The sequence below is a fragment of the Rhipicephalus sanguineus genome, chromosome 5 (genome assembly GCF_013339695.2).
Source record: "Rhipicephalus sanguineus isolate Rsan-2018 chromosome 5, BIME_Rsan_1.4, whole genome shotgun sequence".
Lineage (NCBI taxonomy): Eukaryota > Metazoa > Arthropoda > Arachnida > Ixodida > Ixodidae > Rhipicephalus > Rhipicephalus sanguineus.
In genome coordinates, this window is record NC_051180.1 from 60,524,705 (window position 1) to 60,543,690 (window position 18,986).

The 18,986-nt window shown below is 45.8% G+C and overlaps 1 protein-coding gene across 3 annotated transcripts in view; it reads right to left on the reverse strand.

The window, feature by feature from the left end:
• LOC119393700 (protein turtle homolog B) overlaps positions 1-18,986 on the reverse strand; it is a 337,896-nt gene that overhangs the window by 40,614 nt on the left and 278,296 nt on the right. For all 3 annotated transcript variants that reach the window (XM_049416323.1, XM_037660827.2, XM_037660826.2), the window contains exons 5-6: positions 16,970-17,290; positions 7,793-8,083 (exon numbers count right to left, since the gene is read on the reverse strand). In XM_049416323.1, coding sequence (XP_049272280.1) covers positions 7,793-8,083; positions 16,970-17,290 — 612 coding nt within the window. The remainder of the gene's footprint in view (positions 1-7,792; positions 8,084-16,969; positions 17,291-18,986) is intronic.

The window sequence follows — 18,986 nt, forward strand, 5'->3', positions numbered from 1 at the left end:
TACATGGAGGACAAATAATTACAGGGTTTTTCAAAGAATAAGAATGCAGCAGCGTATAAATATAGCGTTACACATTAAGCACGGATATATATTTTTTCTTTCGGGGAACAGCAGTAAAAAAGAGGAAAAGATGAAACGGACAGAGACATAAGACAACGTGCGCTCGCCCAAACCAAAGTCCTGCTTGAGCAAAAAAATATTTTTATTTCTGCTGAGCTTGCTTAGTGAAGCATAAAAAAACACATTTTTTATAGCGACGGAAATTGAAAAAGAAAGTAATACAGCTGTAAGTTCTATACGGGTGATACAAGTCTGCGCTATAGAAGATAATAAAACTTTAACTTTGCTTAAGTTTTAAAATATACGGCAGTATCGATGTCTTCTGAGAGAAATGCGAAAGAGAGTATGTACATTTCTTCGACAAAGAATGAACGAATCGTACTTAAATAAAAGTTAAAGCAGAAAAGAAGAAAAAAAAAAACAAAAAAAAGGCTTCGGTAATTTTAGCACGAAGTATTTCTATTGACATTACCGAAGCTTGCCTATAAATGGGAGTCCGAGGCGAGTACGAGAAATTTCTTTTATCGGACACGTGCGGGCAAAGAGAAAAGAAATATTGCAGTAGCGAGCACGTCGATGCGTTAACTGCCGAAGAACCTCCATAACGAGAGAGAAAAATAAAGGGAAACAAAATAAGCGCAGAAAAGGAAACGTGCTTGGGAACTAACGCTAGCAGACGGGCGGCGGTGGCTGCCCATGTCTCGGAGAATTCGCTTCATGGACGATTTCAGAAACGATGCCTCATTTCAATCAAGTACACCAGGGAACAACACCGAGCAGACAAACAGTAAAGAAAGAAGTAAACGGAAGCGCAAGCTTTTTTTTGCTTCTTTTGCTGCGCTCAGCCATTCCAGCCGGTCGCCCGAAAGCGAACGGCACCATTAAACAAGGAGGCAATGATCAATTCATGCGTGCTCCAGAACAGGCGCCCATAGGACCCGTAAAAATAATAACGGACAGCACTTTTTTCCTTGCGAAGCGGCGCTGATGCAGGAAAAGAAGAAAAGATGGGACGGACGACTTTTATTCGCTTCTTCGTTTTTGTTCGCGCTGCGCGTTAAAGATTCCCTAAAAAAATTAAAAAATGTGAGCCATAACATCGGGTTTTCGCTGCAACGAACTGGACTCCGGTCACGAAGCTGGGCCCGATATGAGTATGAATTTTTTTTTCCCCTGCCTATCTCGAACTGGCTGCAGAGACAAAGGAACGCTGGACGTGAACGGTTGGGAACACACTTGGGAGGAGAGCTGGCGCTGGTTTCTGCCCAGAAGGCGGCTATAGCGTAGGCGATGTCCCGCCTGGGAGAAGAAAAGGAAGGCATAAAATAAAGCTACACTCGACGAAGATCACAAAGAAGAGAGAGGGAGAGAGAAAAGAGGAAGGAGGAGAACGCGGACGTGAGAATCGCGTGGATTGAGAAAGCGTGCATAAAGAAAGAAAGGAAGGATGAAAAAAAGAAAAAAAAAATCTGGGAGGTGTACATTATATAGGCCAGATTCCCGCTGCTGGGAACGACCCTGAAACACGCAGAAGAAGATATGGACTGAGATAAAGATCAAGAAAGGAGCGTAGTAAACGAGCCTTGGCATGCACGTGAAGCAAGGACATCAAAAATGAAGGTTCAGGCTAGCAGTGCTGGTTTCGGTGAGTCCTGGAGGCCCTCCTATATAGATCGACGCAAGTGTAGCATATTTCCATGTTTGCGTCCCAACGGGACACTCGTGTGCGACGAGCGCAGGCATACCCATCGCCACGTGGAGCTCCCCACCGCAAGGGCGCTGCTGACGAAAGGAACCGTCGCTTCGGATAACGCGTAGCAGCTGAGGCGCCTAGATGCGGCTGTTGAGGGGGAGAGGGGGGGGGGGTAGGGGGAGACCTTGCTCGTCGCGAAACCCGCTCGCTGCGTCTCGACACCCCGTTATCAAAGATTGAAGCTGAGGCAGGAAAGGTGCCCGTTGCCGCTTTTCCAAACATCCTCGTCTGATTTTTGTTTCTATCGCTTTTCGCTCGCAGAAAGCCTTTCGTTTCTTCGTTCCCTCTCGCGACAGCGTCGCGCCTTACTGCCTCTTCTGCGTCCGCTTTTCGTCGTAGCCCTCGTGCTTTCCTTCTTCCAGTCCCTGTCTCCCATCGAGCGTCTCGATATGCCATCTTCGAGATGAGCGCGACGCCGTAGCCGTTCGCGTGTTCGCGGCACTCGCGCTTACTTCTCTTTCGCTTTCGCCTCCGTGCTTCGGGGCCGGCTTCGACGCCCCGCCTCTTGCAACGGCTTCCCCGAGCACTTCTCGCGTACCCTTGAATCCTCCTCACCAAGTGTGACGCAAACCGTTAACTTTTACGGGGCCATAAAATCGCCGTAACCTTCATTCCTTCGATATAAAAAAAGAGAAATAGCCGAAGAAAAAGAACTGCGGTGCTTGTTCAGTACTAGGCTTCCATGTCCTGGCTTGTTTTTTCCTTTTTGTCCCCTTCTCTTTTTGTCCACGCGCACTTTCGCGCTATCCTTTCGCGGGCAAACACTCTCTCCGTTCTCCATTCGGCGCTGCCTCTTCCTGGCGCTCCTTCCGCCACTGCTTTTTAGGTTTTTTTTTTCGTTCCCGTTATACGGAGAACGCCGCAGTGCCGCAGCTCTTTTTCGCGTTATGGAACAAGGCCGCCAGCGGCACTAAAGGGAGAAAGTGCACGATGCTCCCGCCGCAGTGCCGAGGGCTCATGGCTGGAGTGCATGGTCGAACGACTAGTAAGAAATAAAAAAACAAAACAAATACCATCGGCACCCATGGGCATCCGGTTTAGTGGCAGCTCCCGAGACAATACAAAACAAAGGCAGCAGATAAAAAGAGTAAGTAAAACAATGCGCGCCCAAATTAGAGTCTAAAGGAGAGACTAAAAAAAAGAAGAACCAACTAATGCGGAATGAAGATGAAGAAACAAGGCAGAAACTCGGGCGCGCTCTCAAGAACAGAGACAGGAAATTTGAATGGCAAATCTGTTGAAAAATGACGCGGGAAGTGGTGGCCCTGGCTTCTCTCTCTCCTCTCTCGGGATCAGTTCGCCGATATATATATATATATATATATATATATATATATATATATATATATATATATATATATATATATATATATATATATATATATATATATATATATATATATATATATTCTATACGTGGCGCAAGTCTTCGTCATCGGACGCCCTGGCGAGAGGAGCCGTCATTATGGAGGGCCTGTCTGTTTTGTCTGTTTGCGAGGCTTGAGACCGGCTTTAACGCAGCTTCGACTGCCTCTAACAGCCACGCGCCCCCGCTAGTGCTGCTGGAAGCACTTCCGCCCTTGGGAGTGCTTGCTCCCAGCGCATGCATACAAAGCGAGCCGGCTGGATGACTGCTGGCTTGCCGAGTCGCCGCGCAAAGCCCCAGGAGCGCTTTCAATAAACTGCGCCACGCGAGACCGTGAGCCTTGTAGTCAGTCCTTCATCACAGCGGATGTCGGAGTGGGATGGGGCCGAGATGGGGGTGAGGCGAGAGATGCATTCATACGGCGTGTATGACAGTGCCCGAGTGGAAGGGTTTGCTCGTGCGGTAGCAATGGGACGGAATCGCGATGTGGAAAAAAAAATGAAAGTGGAGACCCTGTTGACACTGCTTTTGACGCCGCGATATTGTCGGCGACGCATATATTGGCCTGACACTTCTTCTGTTCCAGGCTGTATTTTGCTGAACAAAGAACGACTTTGTTGTGCGGAAAGGCTTCTCGAGAAGTTCCCTTTCTGCGGCCGCAAACAAAGCTGGCGCTCATGAATAATCACGCTTTTTCAGAGTAAAGCTAACGTACGTTTTACTCTTGTTTGTGTAAGAAACCCTTCGCGAAGCGCTACACACGGAACAGATACATACAAAAAAAGATTGAGGAGGACGTTGTGTATATTATTAAAAATATACTGCAACTTTGTCCGTAAAGGGAGGCTCTCGAAGGGAAATTGAAAGCAGTCCTTGAACGGAATTCCTCGCGATTTAATCGTTTGCATAAATTATTTGGCCCCTAGTGCTTTTTCCCGGCATGAAAATATCGATGGCGTTGCCTTGCAGTATGAAGTAGCCCATCTTCGATGGCGGGTAAAGAAACATAACAAAGAAAATATGCAGAGCATCTACATTTTGTAAAGTTAGACAGGCGAAGATTATTCGTGTCCTTGCATGCGCCCCATTTGCGAAAACGGCTGAAGCGCCCTAAGACGTCGGGAACTTGGTCATTATCTCACACTTCATCACGTAAATGTTTGCATTGCTTTGCATATGATGTGTTGCAGCGTTGATAGGGTCAAAAGAAAGAACCAGGTGCTGTGCGCGCTAATGAACACTAGCTTGAAGTATATTTGCATGGCGAACTTTTTTTTTGAACACGCGCGCGCATCCGCATGCCTGTTGTAAACGACGAGAATCGCAAGAGTGGGCTTCTTTGCATAACTAGCGTTACTGTAAAGAAGCTAGCTTTAAAGGCATGATACGTTAGATATTTTATTGTTAATTGCTAATTAAAGTTGCTTGTCATTACAGACGTTGCTCGATATGCTAGAGAAGGATAAAAGGGGGAAAACACACCACGAGAATTGCGCAACGAGTGGGTGGTTTAAAGGGCAGCCCTCCAGAAAGCGCTCAGCCATAATTCATCATGATCATGTTTAGCCACATCACCAAAGTGCGCAGCGGCGTAGGGTCGCGTATCGTCTTGTGGACACGTAGTGGCTACTTCGCTAATTCGCAACAAGTTGAATTATGGCCTAGTGGACACTTCACAACAGTACTTTCAGTTGGTACCCCGCACGAAGTTAGAACGGCCAACGTCAGGCTCACAGACGTTCCTTCCCTCACAGCACGGTTGAGGTGTCCACTGAGAAACGAAGCATGCCAAGCGAATCAGAAGGTTATGCGAACGGGGCCCGATTACGCTATCGTTGTGAAATAGTAACAGCGCGATATTCCACACGAGGACACACACGATAAGCAACACGTGTTACTTCTCTTGTGTGTCCCCGTGTAGATTATCGCGCTGTTACTATTTCATAATGCAAAACCAACTAGCCCAAAGCTTCACTTTACTACACTATCGTATTCCACTCTTAAATGCGAAGCTTAAGCGTCCTCCAAGTTATTAATTTAGGTGTAGAACCTGTTAAGCTATGTTATCGGCGGTTTTGACTGCATCCAAGCACGTAGTCACGACCTTTTTTTAGGGAGACGGGGTGAATTCGCCGAAAGCTACAGCTACATAAGCAGGGTGCTCAAAATGAGTAGTTATTTTCGGTAGAAAGCGTCGCTTAATTGAACTCTGGGTTTTTTTTTACATATCATACGGCCATACTTGCTAAATAAGTAAATAATTTAACCGAGCGTAATAAAAGAGGTGGTGTTGATATCGCTGCTTTTGCAGACAATAAGACAGATGTCGAAGCACTATCAGCCATGAATGAATATTTTGTTAACGCTAGCGAATACATAGATACATCTTGTGGTGTAACAGATCCGCTTGTAGCAGATAGAAAGCGTCTACCACACTCACTCTTTCTTACCCCCGTCACTCCTTGTGAAGTTGAAAGATTAATTAGTAAAATACGTGACAGTGTTGCTGCAGATGTTGACGAAATAAGAGCCAGCCCTATAAAATATATAGCATCACTAATTTCACACCCTCTTTCATATATCATGAACACAATGTTAGAAACCGGCATTTTTCCTTCAGATCTAAAGGTAGCCCGCGTTTGCCTTATCCACAAAGGAGATGCTAAGAATGTACTATCGAACTACCGTCCGATATCTGTTTTACTGGTACTGTCAAAAATTTTTGAAGGAGTCATACACACCAGACTTGAGTGTTTTTTCTCAAAGCACCAGATAATCAATCAAGCACAGTATGGGTTCCAAAAATGTAGGTCTACGGAATTGGCGTTATTGCATACCAAAGATGAGATACTAAAGAACATGGAAGACAGAACATACACCATAGGTCTTTTCACTGATTTGAAGAAGGCCTTTGATACAGTAAAACATGACATTCTAATGTCCAAGTTGCATGATTATGGTGTAAGGGGCGTGACAGCTAAACTAATTAAAAATTATCTCTCCGAAAGAAAACAGTACATAAAGATAGGTAACATTGTTTCCCCAGTGAAAACTGTAAGAAATGGTGTTCCGCAGGGCTCACTCCTAGCACCATTACTATTTATAACTTATATTAATGATCTGTGTGACATTCCACGTTCCCCAAAATTTATTATCTACGCAGATGATACTAACATATTTTTTACAGGTAGATCACTCATGCACCTTGAAGCTGAGGCAAATAACTATTTAGTGCAATTGGAAAACTTGGCTTCATCAAAATAAGCTCATGCTTAATATATCTAAGAGTAAGTACGTCATATTCCAGCCCATCAATAAGCCTTACAAGGACGACATGAACATCTTGTTCAAAAACCAGAGGCTGGAGCAGGTTAAATCACAAGAGTTTCTCGGAGAGTGGTTCCAAGAAAATTTGTCCTGGAATAACCATGTCGATAGTCTCGCAGCCGAACTAAGCAAGACTGTTGGGTGCATATTCAAACTAAACCCACTTATACCGCTTTGGCTTAGAAAAAGATATACTACGCTCTTTTTTTACTCGCGCTTGAATTATAGCATCCTGGTATGGGGCAATACAAGTGAGAATAACTTAAACAAATTAGATAGTATTACAGAAAAAAAGTGCTCCGTCTATTTGAAGATTATTATGGCAACCCAAGGGAGATGTCTAGCAGTCCACTATTTATAAAACACGGCATACTCAAAGCAAGGCAGATCTACGAATACAAATTATTACTTTACATATATAAAAAACAAGCTTCACACTATGAGAGTACACGAAAGCACAAATACTCACTGCGTAGGCAACGAATTTACGTTCCTGCTACCAGGACTGGGTATGGTAGAGCCCTAATTAGATATCGTGCACCACTGTTGCTAAATCGCTTTGGTGAGCAATTAAACTTTAACATGTCATTAACTCAGTTCAAACGTCACATCAAGGATCTACTTGTGAATGGATTTCTGTAAATATTATGTCTCCTATGAATGACAGGCCAGGTTCCTCCAACCTGTTTCTCACTTTTATGTACCATATGCATGTGTAAGTAGATGTATATACATGTATGTATATACAGTGTGTGTATGTATGTAGAGGTGTGTGTATGCATAAATGCGTGTATGTCTACAGGATTGCCTTTATGTGTCCCTTGTATTTCTTTTTTTTTATATATCATGAAACAGCCACGATGTCTGAATTTCGTATGCCTATGTAGCTTATGTTGCAAATTTTCATGCAGTCGTGTTTTAGTTATTCTTTGCTGCTCCATACATGTTGACAATTGCTATATCATGTCGCACTGTTTGCTGGACGTTTAAATGTTGTACACTTCACGTAGCGAAGCCACGTCAGGCTGAATGGCCTTTAGCTTCGCTTCGTTTTTCTGTATGTTTTCCAGAAATAAAATCAGTTCACTCATTCAACCAAAAAAAATTAATATCATACCCGCTAAAATAAAAAAAAAAGGTTATTCATCAATAAAACTATACAATTATAAATTTAAAAAATGAAGATCACCATTTGTGGGTTCGCTACCATTTGAAAAGCTTCTATAAAGTCCCTCCCGACGAGTAAGAATGTTACTAAAGTAACGAAAAGCAGCCAGGCAACTTACATTTGACTCGCAGGTAGAGGTCGTTGCTGACACCGCGTCCTTCCTTATTTGTGGCTGCGCAGGCGTACCTCCCTCGCTGAGCCCTCTGCACACGTTGCAGCACGAGGGTCTGGGTGCTGACTATGACGCCCGCCGAAGCGTTGGCGGGGAGCTCGCGGCCCTCGAACAGCCAGGTGATGTCCGTTGTGTACGGATTGGCCACGATCTTGCAGTCCAGGTACACTTCCCGGCCTTCCTGGATCTCGGAGTCCTTCAGCTTGCCGCTAAGCTGGAGCGTCACCATCGGCGTGTCTGCGGATGAACGAAAAAGAGGTTAGGAAGGAGATGGTTCCATCTATTTCCATTGTATTTCAGTGCCAACGTCCGGTTATACATGCATTACTTTCACTGCTGTAGTTGTTGATTGGCTATCCGGGCACGAATTCACAAGAGTTTCTTACATGGTGAAGGTAAAAAACCCCGAGGCACTGCGCCGACCAAAGTGGAAATAAAACACACAGAAAAAAAACGTTTCGGCTCCCACACGGGAGCCTTGTTCACAGGTGAAATGAAAAACACGTGCCAAACAGTTCGCCTTATGTACGCTTGAATATGTCACGCAGGCAGCGCGCATAAACTGGCGGCAGATTACCATCGCTCCTGTTGAGAGTGCGCGGGGTGGTCTGTATCAGGGCTCCCGTGTGGGAGCCGAAACGTCTTTTTCTGTGTGTTTTAATTTTTACTTCGGCCGGCGCAGTGCCTCGGGGTTCTTTTTACCTCCCCCATGTATCATCCCGATTAGACAGGCTTCCGTCAAACATTAAACTTCAAGAGCTTCTTACGCTGGAATTGTTTGTTAGAGAAACTTTTAGCCAATCCGGAGACTGGAAATATCATTAGCGAGTGTGGCCGGCCAATAGGAGAGCATGTGCACGAAAGAAAAGCGGGGGAAATGCGGCCCCGTATCGCTGTTCGTTTGTCATAGTGATACAACGCCTTCCTATCAGACGTGTGGCAATGACACACGTCTATGACTTCGCCATATTTTCCTTAATGAATGAAAATATAGTTACAGCGTTAAACGAAAGAGAGAATGGCCTTACCCACGCCTCCGCCAATTGATAGTACGCGATTAACGTCAGGCACATTAGGCGTTTACGCTTTCAATATTGAGAAACGGCTCGAGTGGTCAGCGGCCAAGCAAGGCGAGTGGTAGCACAAGCAACCATCTTCGTATTTGTTTTCCGCTGGCGTCCGTATTTGTCTTTACGCCACAAACAAGATGAAAGTAAAGCAAACCACTGCAAAAGCCACCTTCCAGAGCGAATAAGTTAAATTTTAAGTGAAAACAAACATGTTATGATGACATAAATACGCGTTCAAAATGGCGATGAGGGTCCAATATGTAAAATGGTTTTGCGGTAGGATTAGAAGAAAGACACTACGCCACTCCGATAAGAACCCGAAAGCGCAAGTAGCAGCATTGCTTGCTTCCAAAAGATGATTAGACCACGTATAAGCTATCAAATCGCAGTCGAATTGCAATCTAATTTCGAGAATTTCATGAACCCCGAGTCAATGCCGTCCTCGAAAGTTGTTTTTGTTTCCGGCGGAGTAAAACCTGTTGCGATAACGTTAGATTTTCAGCAAACTTTCGGTTAATAATGCATCTGAACTTTAGATTGCTACTTGCATTGGAAAGAACGAAATAACCCTGCTTGCAAGAGAAAAAAAAGAAACTTGTTTCACTCGACAATATTTTTGTCATGCATTCATTCGTTACTGATATTTTTGCTCATTTCATTGTCATCTGGCATACTGTTATAAGAGCGGGCGTATAAAAGATAAACCGAAATAATTAACGCAGTTACTGCAGTTACAGAACCGCGCTTTAAGAAATGAACAAAAAAAAAAGGGTATTGCAATTTTCTTATGTTCACCGCCCTGTAACATCCCGTGAAAGAATCTTCACGTTGAATGCTTTTACGGCCTTAATAAATGATAAGATCCGTCATTTAGCTAAATGTATACACAGCAAAAAAAAAAAAGAACGTCCTCTGTCCCCAAACATGTTGTACTTCCAACGTGGAAACAATAGGCAGGCGATTAATGCTAACATTAAGCTTCTTATAACTTAAGCGATGTGTACAATGAACGGCTATTGGAATCCTTTGGCGGGATAATTTAGAGCGCCATACTTGTGTAAATAAAACTTACTGGAAACCTTTAACATTGCTGGTAAAACTTTTCACTTGTCCAATGATGGGCCGTAACTCTTCCTTAGTGAATTACTGATTCTAGTTTAGACGCTATACTTTCGGAGCACGCATGCGTCTCTCAATCTTTAATCTCCCCCACCCTGTCCCCATGTGTAGGGTAGCAAACCGGTTGTCCTATACTGGTTAACCTCCCTGCCTTTCCTTCTCTATTATTTCTTCTCTCATGCGTCTGGTCGATATATATGTTTGTTTGTTTTTGTATTGGAACAGTTACCAGCGGCTATCAGCGGCTCGAGTAGTTTGTATGGATTTCTCGAATCGTTCAAACAAAGTTGGTTTTCAATTTACTTTTATCTCTGTTAACCTTTCTGTCACGGGGCACGTTAGATCAATTTGAAATGTTTCTATTTCTCGTGTTAAGAGGAGCTAGCAATTTTTTTTCTCGCTTTCAGACGCGACCAACTCTAGCTGGGCTCAGTGTATGTACATGTCAATTTCTTCGAATCATCTCTACGTAAATAATGATCTCCCGATTTTCGGGATGGATGTTTACTCAAAAGAGATGAATCCGCCGGGGCCACGAGCGCTCGCACCTAATCCTACGACGCGCGGAGCAAACAGCACGCGCTGCAATGTCCTCCGCGAATGCGAGTCATGGCAGAGCAAATATTTTCCCAAGAGCCGTATAAGCGTAAACGAATACCGCGAGCACCAACAAGGTCCACTTGCTTGGGAGAAATGAAGCTATCGCGTTTAGGGATTATATGACTAACCGAAAGGATAACCTTTGTGCGCGCAACCTCAAATGTCGCTGTTTAAAACCAAGGGCAAACAGCGGGGGGCTACAGCGGTTTACCGACACCCGCATACATACAAATATACACCTGTTGATAGTGCGCGTTTCATGCGGGGAAAAGATAACCGTGTTCCCCTTTCAGATTATTGGATTAGCTCAGGCAAATCTCTGGCACGGAGGTGACCAAACTAAGGTTTACTGCTGCCGCAGAACAAGCAATGGTGTGCGGCGGTGCGCGGGCTCTCGCAAGATCCGTGTTTAACTTGGTCTGCTGTATAAAAAGAAAAGTAGAAACTGTAGAAACTGACCCATTTTTAAAGAAGCACGTTCTAACAACGCTGGATTATACTGCTAACGTTGGTAAAGCTGGTTAGTTTAGTACCGAACACTACACGACGGTCGCTTTCGTTTCGAGATATAGGTTTGCGCACCGACTGAGGGGGTTAGGGTTATTCGTTGTTGAGAGTGTTGATATTGCATTCCGCAAGAGCAGCAAAACCGCAAATATTAATTTACTTTCGCGGCTGTGTGGGGAGTGACCCACTTTCACTACCGGAGCTGCTTGCTGATAAAATAAGGTAATTTGATTCTTTCGCTAACGTCGCTGCAGCCGAAATTGTCGATGCTTAAAGTGTTACTGACACGTGGTACTATCTAAAGCGCATTTTTTCCCCCGGTTTTATCTTTTTTTTTCTCGACATGCACGCACTACTTCCGCACATCTGCGCAACTCGATTGTTCTCGTTTTGTGCTTTGTTTTCTATTTTTCTTTATGAGTCTGCAAGAGCACCGTTGTCAAGGCCTATAGCCTTACACAAGCCCATCTAAAAAAAATTAGTGCTTTGTATTAGGTAAACATGTGGTGTGTTTTAATGAATTGTGCGCCTCTCGTTCGCCGCAATTTTGTAAATTAGATAACCGCAATGTAGGAAGCTGTATAGATAGCAGCCCTGCAAGAAAGTGCAAGCGACATGTCCATACTTTTGCTTTTATCGTTAACTGAAGAATAATGCTTATAAAACGTATTACATTATGATATATATATATATATATATATATATATATATATATATATATATATATATATATATATATATATATATATATATATATATATATATATAGGCATTAAATGAAAACCGTTAACTGCACATTTTTTTTTATTAATATGCGTGCATACTTGCATGTAGAGTACTCACAAATCTCTCACGAGGGCATGGTTTATAAGGACGGCGACGCGGCCATTTTTTTAGCCCTTCCTTCTTTTTCCCCTTGGACAACACTGCTCTCTTCTATTCGTCCTCCATCTTGTATTATTTCATATTTTTATAGTTATGAATGAAATAACGAAGTAGCTAGTGAATCGTCGGTGAGATTCCAGGATTCGATACTGAAATAATTTAGAGCGTCCTCAGCGGACAACAACGTCAACACAAAGCAAAGAACGTGTATGGATCAAAGTTGCACGTTGAGCTCGTTAGTTATAGCAGTGTAGGCCTAGGTTGTAGGGCATCCAGCAAAGGAAAATAGAAAACGCAAAACAGGCACACACTCTCGCTAGGTGTGTGTGCGTGCGTGCGTGCGGGCGCGCGCGCGTGCGTGCGTGCGTGCGTGCGTGCGTGTGTGTGTGTGTGTGTGTGTGTGTGTGTGTGTGTGTGTGTGTGTGTGTGTGTGTGTGTGTGTGTGTGTGTGTGTGTGTGTGTGTGTGTGTGTGTGTGTGTGTGTGTGTGTGTGTTTCTTGGCGTTCTCTCATGTTCTGTGTTACGTGAACTGCAACGTAGTCCTATACAACGTCTATGGCGCTGTTTCGATTTGACGTTATAACTAATACGCGCTTCAGTGAGCAAGTATTCGAGGAGTGACTGCTTTCTAACCGTCTAAACATGTTCTGCAAGTGCGGAAAGAAGGAAGGAATCAAGAAGAAATAAAAAAAAAATACGAGGCATTTCACCAATATCAAAACATCAATGAGTCCAAATGTTACGGTTGTCGTTCTCATATCTTCACGCTGGTGGCTGGCGTCTCGAAGCCCTTTGTTTCTTTTTCAAGAACAGCGGAAACAATGACGAAGAATGCGTGTGGCGTACTGCTTCCGAGATCCGCGAGCACAGAAAAAGGAAACGCGGCACGCCATCTCTTCTCGGCACGATGGGCTGGACGCGGAAGCAGAACTTTCTCTCCGAGTGCCGGAGGCAAAACGTGAGCTGAGTGCAATGTCTCGAGGGAAGAACATTTTCTTTTTTGTTTGCTATTTGCAAGGCCACGCCGTCTCTTTCAACAATTTTTTTTTTATTGTTACCCGTATGCGTGTTTACACTAACCACAAAGCCGAAGACACGCCATGCGAACATCAAGACGACGCGGGCCTCTTGCCAAGACACGCATAAATTTAAACCCGTTCCAACCTAACAAATTGTATATGTCTGAAAAGTGAAAGCGCATCTCGCACTCCGCGACAGAAGAAGGCAGTACGTCAACAAGTACGCGTTTCTAAGAATACTTAGTTTCTACTTTTATCATTATCCTTTATTGACTTAACCCTTTCTGCGGCACGAGGCACCGGTCTAAAAAATGGGTATACCCATGTTTTACATAGTGTTCGCGCATCCGCCGCTAGGACATTGCTTGAAATGTACATATACTCATATGCACATTGCAAACGATTACTCATTTGCATGCTGCCTCGCGCTCCTCCATCACTGTCGGAATTCTTTATTTTCGTGCCCTCTCAAAGGGTTTAGCCTAGCGAGACGAAGGCATGTATCTCTTGCCTATCTCCCCGCGCTTTTCTAGTTCTCATCCTCCCCCTTCCTCCCCCCCCCCCCCCGCCATGTAAAGTTCTTAGAGCAAAGTCAGAGAGAGCGGGAGAGAGAGTGAGTTTGCGATGCCGGTGTTTGACAATAAACACAGGGTAAAATTGCGCTAGGTGATGTAGGCTGTACCGAAGAACACATATTTTTTTGTACCTATTGCTCTAAAATGCTCGTGATTACTGCAGTAAGGATGATTTACCTTATACTGGTGTCACACAGGAACTTTTGATCGCGATCACGGTCAGTCCGGTTGGAATTGTTGTTGCTGCTACGCGGTCCGGACTAATCCGGATCGATTATGGCACTGACGTTCAGGCAAATCGTGAAGTGGGGGCCAGATGGCGATGCGCAGATCGTAATCTCTTGATTCCTATCGCGCCTGATCGCTGTTATAATTGGCCGTGTAGCAGCACCTGATCCATATCGAGCCTAATCTGGATCGGCCCTGATCGCGATCATAAGTGCCCGTGTGACATCGGTATGATACATAACAATCCTAGATTGCAATCACATTCAGTCAAAAAAAAAATGAAGGAAAGGTTTCCTGCCGCAAACATAATCACTAACAATACGTTTCAGCTCCTATTGTGGCATATTGTTGATAACAACATGCAAGACAATCGGTGAATGATGTCCTCTGATATCTTTTCCCTTCATTATGATTAGGCCATGGTTCAAAAATCCTGGCATCCGAAAACAGTCGATGATGCTGCTAATAAGTCGACAGTACTCTGCGACCGCCTGTCGACTTGATATGCTCATTCACTTGCATACGCGATTAGTGCTATCTCTTTTTTACATTTTATCATTTTCGCCACTCTATTCTTTCTCTTGTGAGGGGCAACCTCCCTGCCTTTCCTTTATTCTCGTTCTCATGATGAACAAGGCTCCCTTACGGAAGGTGATAGGTATTGTTATCACATGTTTTTAAGGCGAAAGCCTTAGGCATCTCGTTGGGCGGCTCCTTGAGCAAAACACGGCAGGCGAATGAAGTGGTACAAAAACCAACGTGACCTACGTCACTAATGATGTCATGTAGCGACACCACCACATGACCTCAAGCGATGACGTCATCACGCGGCATCTTCGGCTAGGCAGACGTGGGCCGATCCCGTAGGCAGTGTAACATTACGTGAGGTGTAGAATGCTTCAGAGGGCCTGAGAGTGTCACGGTAATTTCATGCGTGTGTCTCACACTGTGGCTCATCCGCCTCGGTGGTCTCGGTGGAAATGTGCAGCACCTACAGGTGGCGCGACAGTCCACGGCGTGAGCGTGCCGCCAGAGCCACAAGTGGCCACCTGCGGCCACTTCAGTTTCTAGTCGCGTGCTACGAATTGTCGTCTCTCCGTCAGCTACGCCCGCGTCGTATGCAAGTGCGTGTGCGCGAAGGCGACACGTTTGATAGAACGGGTAGGCTTTCAGAAAGTTATCAGTGCAGCATTCTTTTAGGGCTGCAAACGAAGAGAAAGAGCCTAAATTATACGAAATCGATCATGTTTTCGACGTGACAGAAAGCACGGACGGGCGACAGTGTTTTGAAAGGGCGATTCCTGTGGTAGGCCAGCGTAAACCTGGAGGCATAGGCCATCGCCACCGACTTTTGTATACATTCTTTCTTGTCATTTTACCTGCTTATTGTTGAGTAGACGATGGCGTTTCTGTCTGACAGACAACCCATTGCGATGGGCGCAAGTAAAACGTACGATCGCCGAACTGCATATGTTGCGTTTAATACACTCTTAATCAGGTCCCGCTTAAAGTGCTAGATATAGCAAGCAAACCGGACATTTTTTTGTCCGGTTTCCTGGACATAGCCAGCATTTAACCAGGACCGGATTAAGAGTGTAATGCCGTAGTAGTTCCGCGAAGTTTTCTGTGCTATGGTTGAACTCCGTTTGTAGACGTTGCTCGGGCTACATGAGTGCTTGAGTAACTTTGTCACGTGCAAGCTTCGCACGCGATATCTTAGCCATCGCGTAGCACAATAGGGAACCCAAGCTCAAGTTTGGGCGCGACGCTCGCGCGGCTGAGCTATGCGTTACTGGGGCCAGACGCTGCCCGCGAAGGCGGTATGTCGCCGGATTTGCCAGCGGCGGCGGCAAGGAAACGGGCGTGCATGCGCTCCTCATTCGGCCCAGAGCACTACTAGTCAGCAATAATTGCATTGTGAGTCACCACAGATGAAATCCGAGAGCTCTGCGCGTGCGCGGAAGCGGGGGCGGCAGTGTTGTGACCGTGGATGCCTCAGTTGCAATAACAGGAGTGGCGCCGCTCGACCTTGCTTTGGAAGCCTACAGAACGGCGTGGCGCTCCTTCGCTTGCACGCACAGCGATGTTAATTAAGGGGCTAAAACAGTACCAGAGGAATAAATTTTAAAATTCTCGCTGTCCCCGACGCATTTTGCCACATATCCGGGGCTTGTTCCTTACTGTTCCTGTTTACGAACTGCGCCGCTAGACGAACTGCGGTACACGGCGGAAAAACAGCAGCAGCGAACCAAGGAGAATTGCTGTATCTGTCGATGGCTTTCCGCCAACGAAATGTAGACAGCAGACTCGAGATCATTTTGCCGGCTGCCACTCGGTTTTGTCAGCACTGTAAGAATGTCAGTTAACTTGCGTGGAGTGTAAATTCACAGCGAATCAGCTACAGCATGTACTTCATAAACGTGCCCGGGATCACTTGCTTTAGCCGGCGTACGTTGTGAATGTGGCATTCGCGCTGGTTTCTGGAGCAGGGTCATGGCGGAAAACTGAAAAACTTTGTTCCAGGTGGGCAGTTCTTACAGGTATTGACACCGTTTACGACACAGCAATTCATACGCGACATTGCGAAGCACCGCTATAACAATCTGACACGGCTCAGATTATGGGTCGGCTGCTACACGGAGCACGCGAGTCGCTTCCGTTCACTACCGAACCGCGGAGCCACCGGCTCAGTGCACAGTTTCCTATAGTGCTCGACTGCTGACCCGAAGGCCGCGGGAACATATCCCGGCCGCGGCGGCCGCATTTAGGTGGAGGCAAAATGCTAGAGGCCCAGACTGAGATATTGGTGCACGTTAGGAGAACCCAAGGTCGTCGAAGTTTCCGGAATCCTGTACTGCAGCGTCTCTCAGAATCATATCGTGGTTCTGGGACGTAAAATTCCAGCGATTAGCTATTATTACCCTGCGGGTCGTTATGCCTTACAAGAAGTCTGGTCCCCGACTGTACAACTTAATGCATTACCAAGTGTGCAGCAGACTTTCGCCTTCGGATGCCACCGAGCGTATCACACTGCGCAGCTTTTCTCGTCAACGTCTCTCTGTTTCCTTGAATAGTAGCGTATGCTTGCGTGCTGTAAGACGACGACTGGGTAATACTCACAGTAGACTTCGAGCTTCCAGCCTTCCTCGAGCGCGCTTCCGGGTATGGCCTTGTTCTCCGCTCGACATGACAGGATGCGGTTGTTGTCGTCCACCGTGGGCGTGAACAGTAAGACTGAGGTGCTGGCGCTGAGACCTCCGCCGCCCCCAGCGCCGCCCGCGGCGTCCTCGGAGTCTCTTGCGGAGCGGATCTGCTGGCCACCCTTCCACCAAGTGAGCGTGGCTGGAGGCCGTGAGCCACTGGACGAGCACACGAGCTCCACCTCCTTATTGGCCGACAGGGGACGCTCGGGAGGCTGAATTGTGACGTCCAGCGGCTTCACTGTAAAGTACACATAACGCAATGCACGTGTAAGACAACGTGCACAGTACTATGCCCAAGGGCAGGCTTTCAAAAAAAGAAAAGGCGAAATGCCTTCATAATCGAACTTATTAAGCCGAAAGCCTTAGGTGCCTCATCAAACGCAAAAATCGACCGTCAGCGACGTCAGCACGAGTGATACAAAAATCATCATCACGTGATGACATCCCCATGTGACGTCATCATGGCATCACTATGAAGTCACATAACGTGACGTCACATGATCACGTCAGGCGCTTATAAGCGTTTCTTCATTGCCAGCGAGATGGCGCGAAGAGCGCAACGAGGGTCTTTCGCTCGCTGCAGCGGCCGCGTTTGCGAAAGGAACGCGCTGTTCAAACAGAAATGAGTAACAACTGCGACATTTAGTTCGCGCTCGTCCTGTGTGTACCTGTTCGTTCGTTTCGTGCGTCCTGCTTTATGTTTTAGCAGTGCGCTTCAAGTATCGAGCTGTGACGCATGATAGTTCGCGCTAGCCCTGTGTGCGTTCTTTTCGTGCGTCCTTTGGGCTCGAGCGACGCGCTGGCAATTTCGAGCTGCTTTCCGTTCTTCGCGTTATATTCCAATTTGTTGCTATCGCATTCATTGCTTCGCCGTTGCGGCGGAACTGTGACTTTTTTTTATTTTCTCGTTGCATTCGACAGCAGTACTGCACATCAATCAAATGATACTGTTCTTGAGAGTCATGGTGCTTGCCCGTGGCCCGTATGTTGCTGGTTAGTAGATTTCCGTGCTAGTTTAGCGGCTAAGGTGCGGCGCGCCTAAGCTCGAAGGAGTGAGTTTAACTCCTTGCCACAGCAGGCACATTTCTACGGAGGCCGAATGAAACAACAACAACAACAACAACAACAACAACAACACAACAACAACAACAACAACAACAACAACAACAACAACAACAACATGCACTCAAATATATGTGCCCGCTAAGAAACCCCAAATGGTCAACGTTAACGCAGACTTCCCCACTACGGCGTGTTTTGTCATCATATCATGTTTTTGATACTTAGAACCACGCAGTCCAAGCTTTCCTTTAAGGTTTTCTACCCTGCACGTGGACACTAGGGAATGAGATAAAGAAAGGCATAAAGGAAGATATAATATAAGCGTGTGGCAAGAGAGAGAGAGAGAGAAGCAAGCAAAGGCAGCGAGGTTAACCTGACGCTCGTCCGGTTTGCTACCCTGCAATGGAGGAGAGGGATAAGGGGGCGAAAAGAGAGACAGAAGAAAAGAATAAGCAGTACACAATGGTGCCGCTTATCTGCAGTCGGGCACTGAAGTCTGTTGCCATGGCGTACCGTAAACAATGTCACATGGCTTCCTGGAGAAAAATGACGTTAAAGAGAAAAACTGTTTCACTTGCTTTACTGAGAAATTCTCCCAAAAACCAAAAATACCACTATGCACTACGTGTACAAGGTGAGCGAGACATTCAAATGAGTGAGCTAATGAAGAACGGACATTTCGTCCAATAGCCTAAACAACAGCATCGCTGCGATGTCTTTTCGTACCACAGTACGAACAGTCTTTTCGTAACGCGCCTGTAGCCTTTCGTATTACTAAAGGAAACGTTGGAGCTACAAAGACCCAAAGGTTTGCGTGGTACTTTGTCGTCGCATTTTTTTTTTGTGCAGACACGACATTGCGGCACATGTAA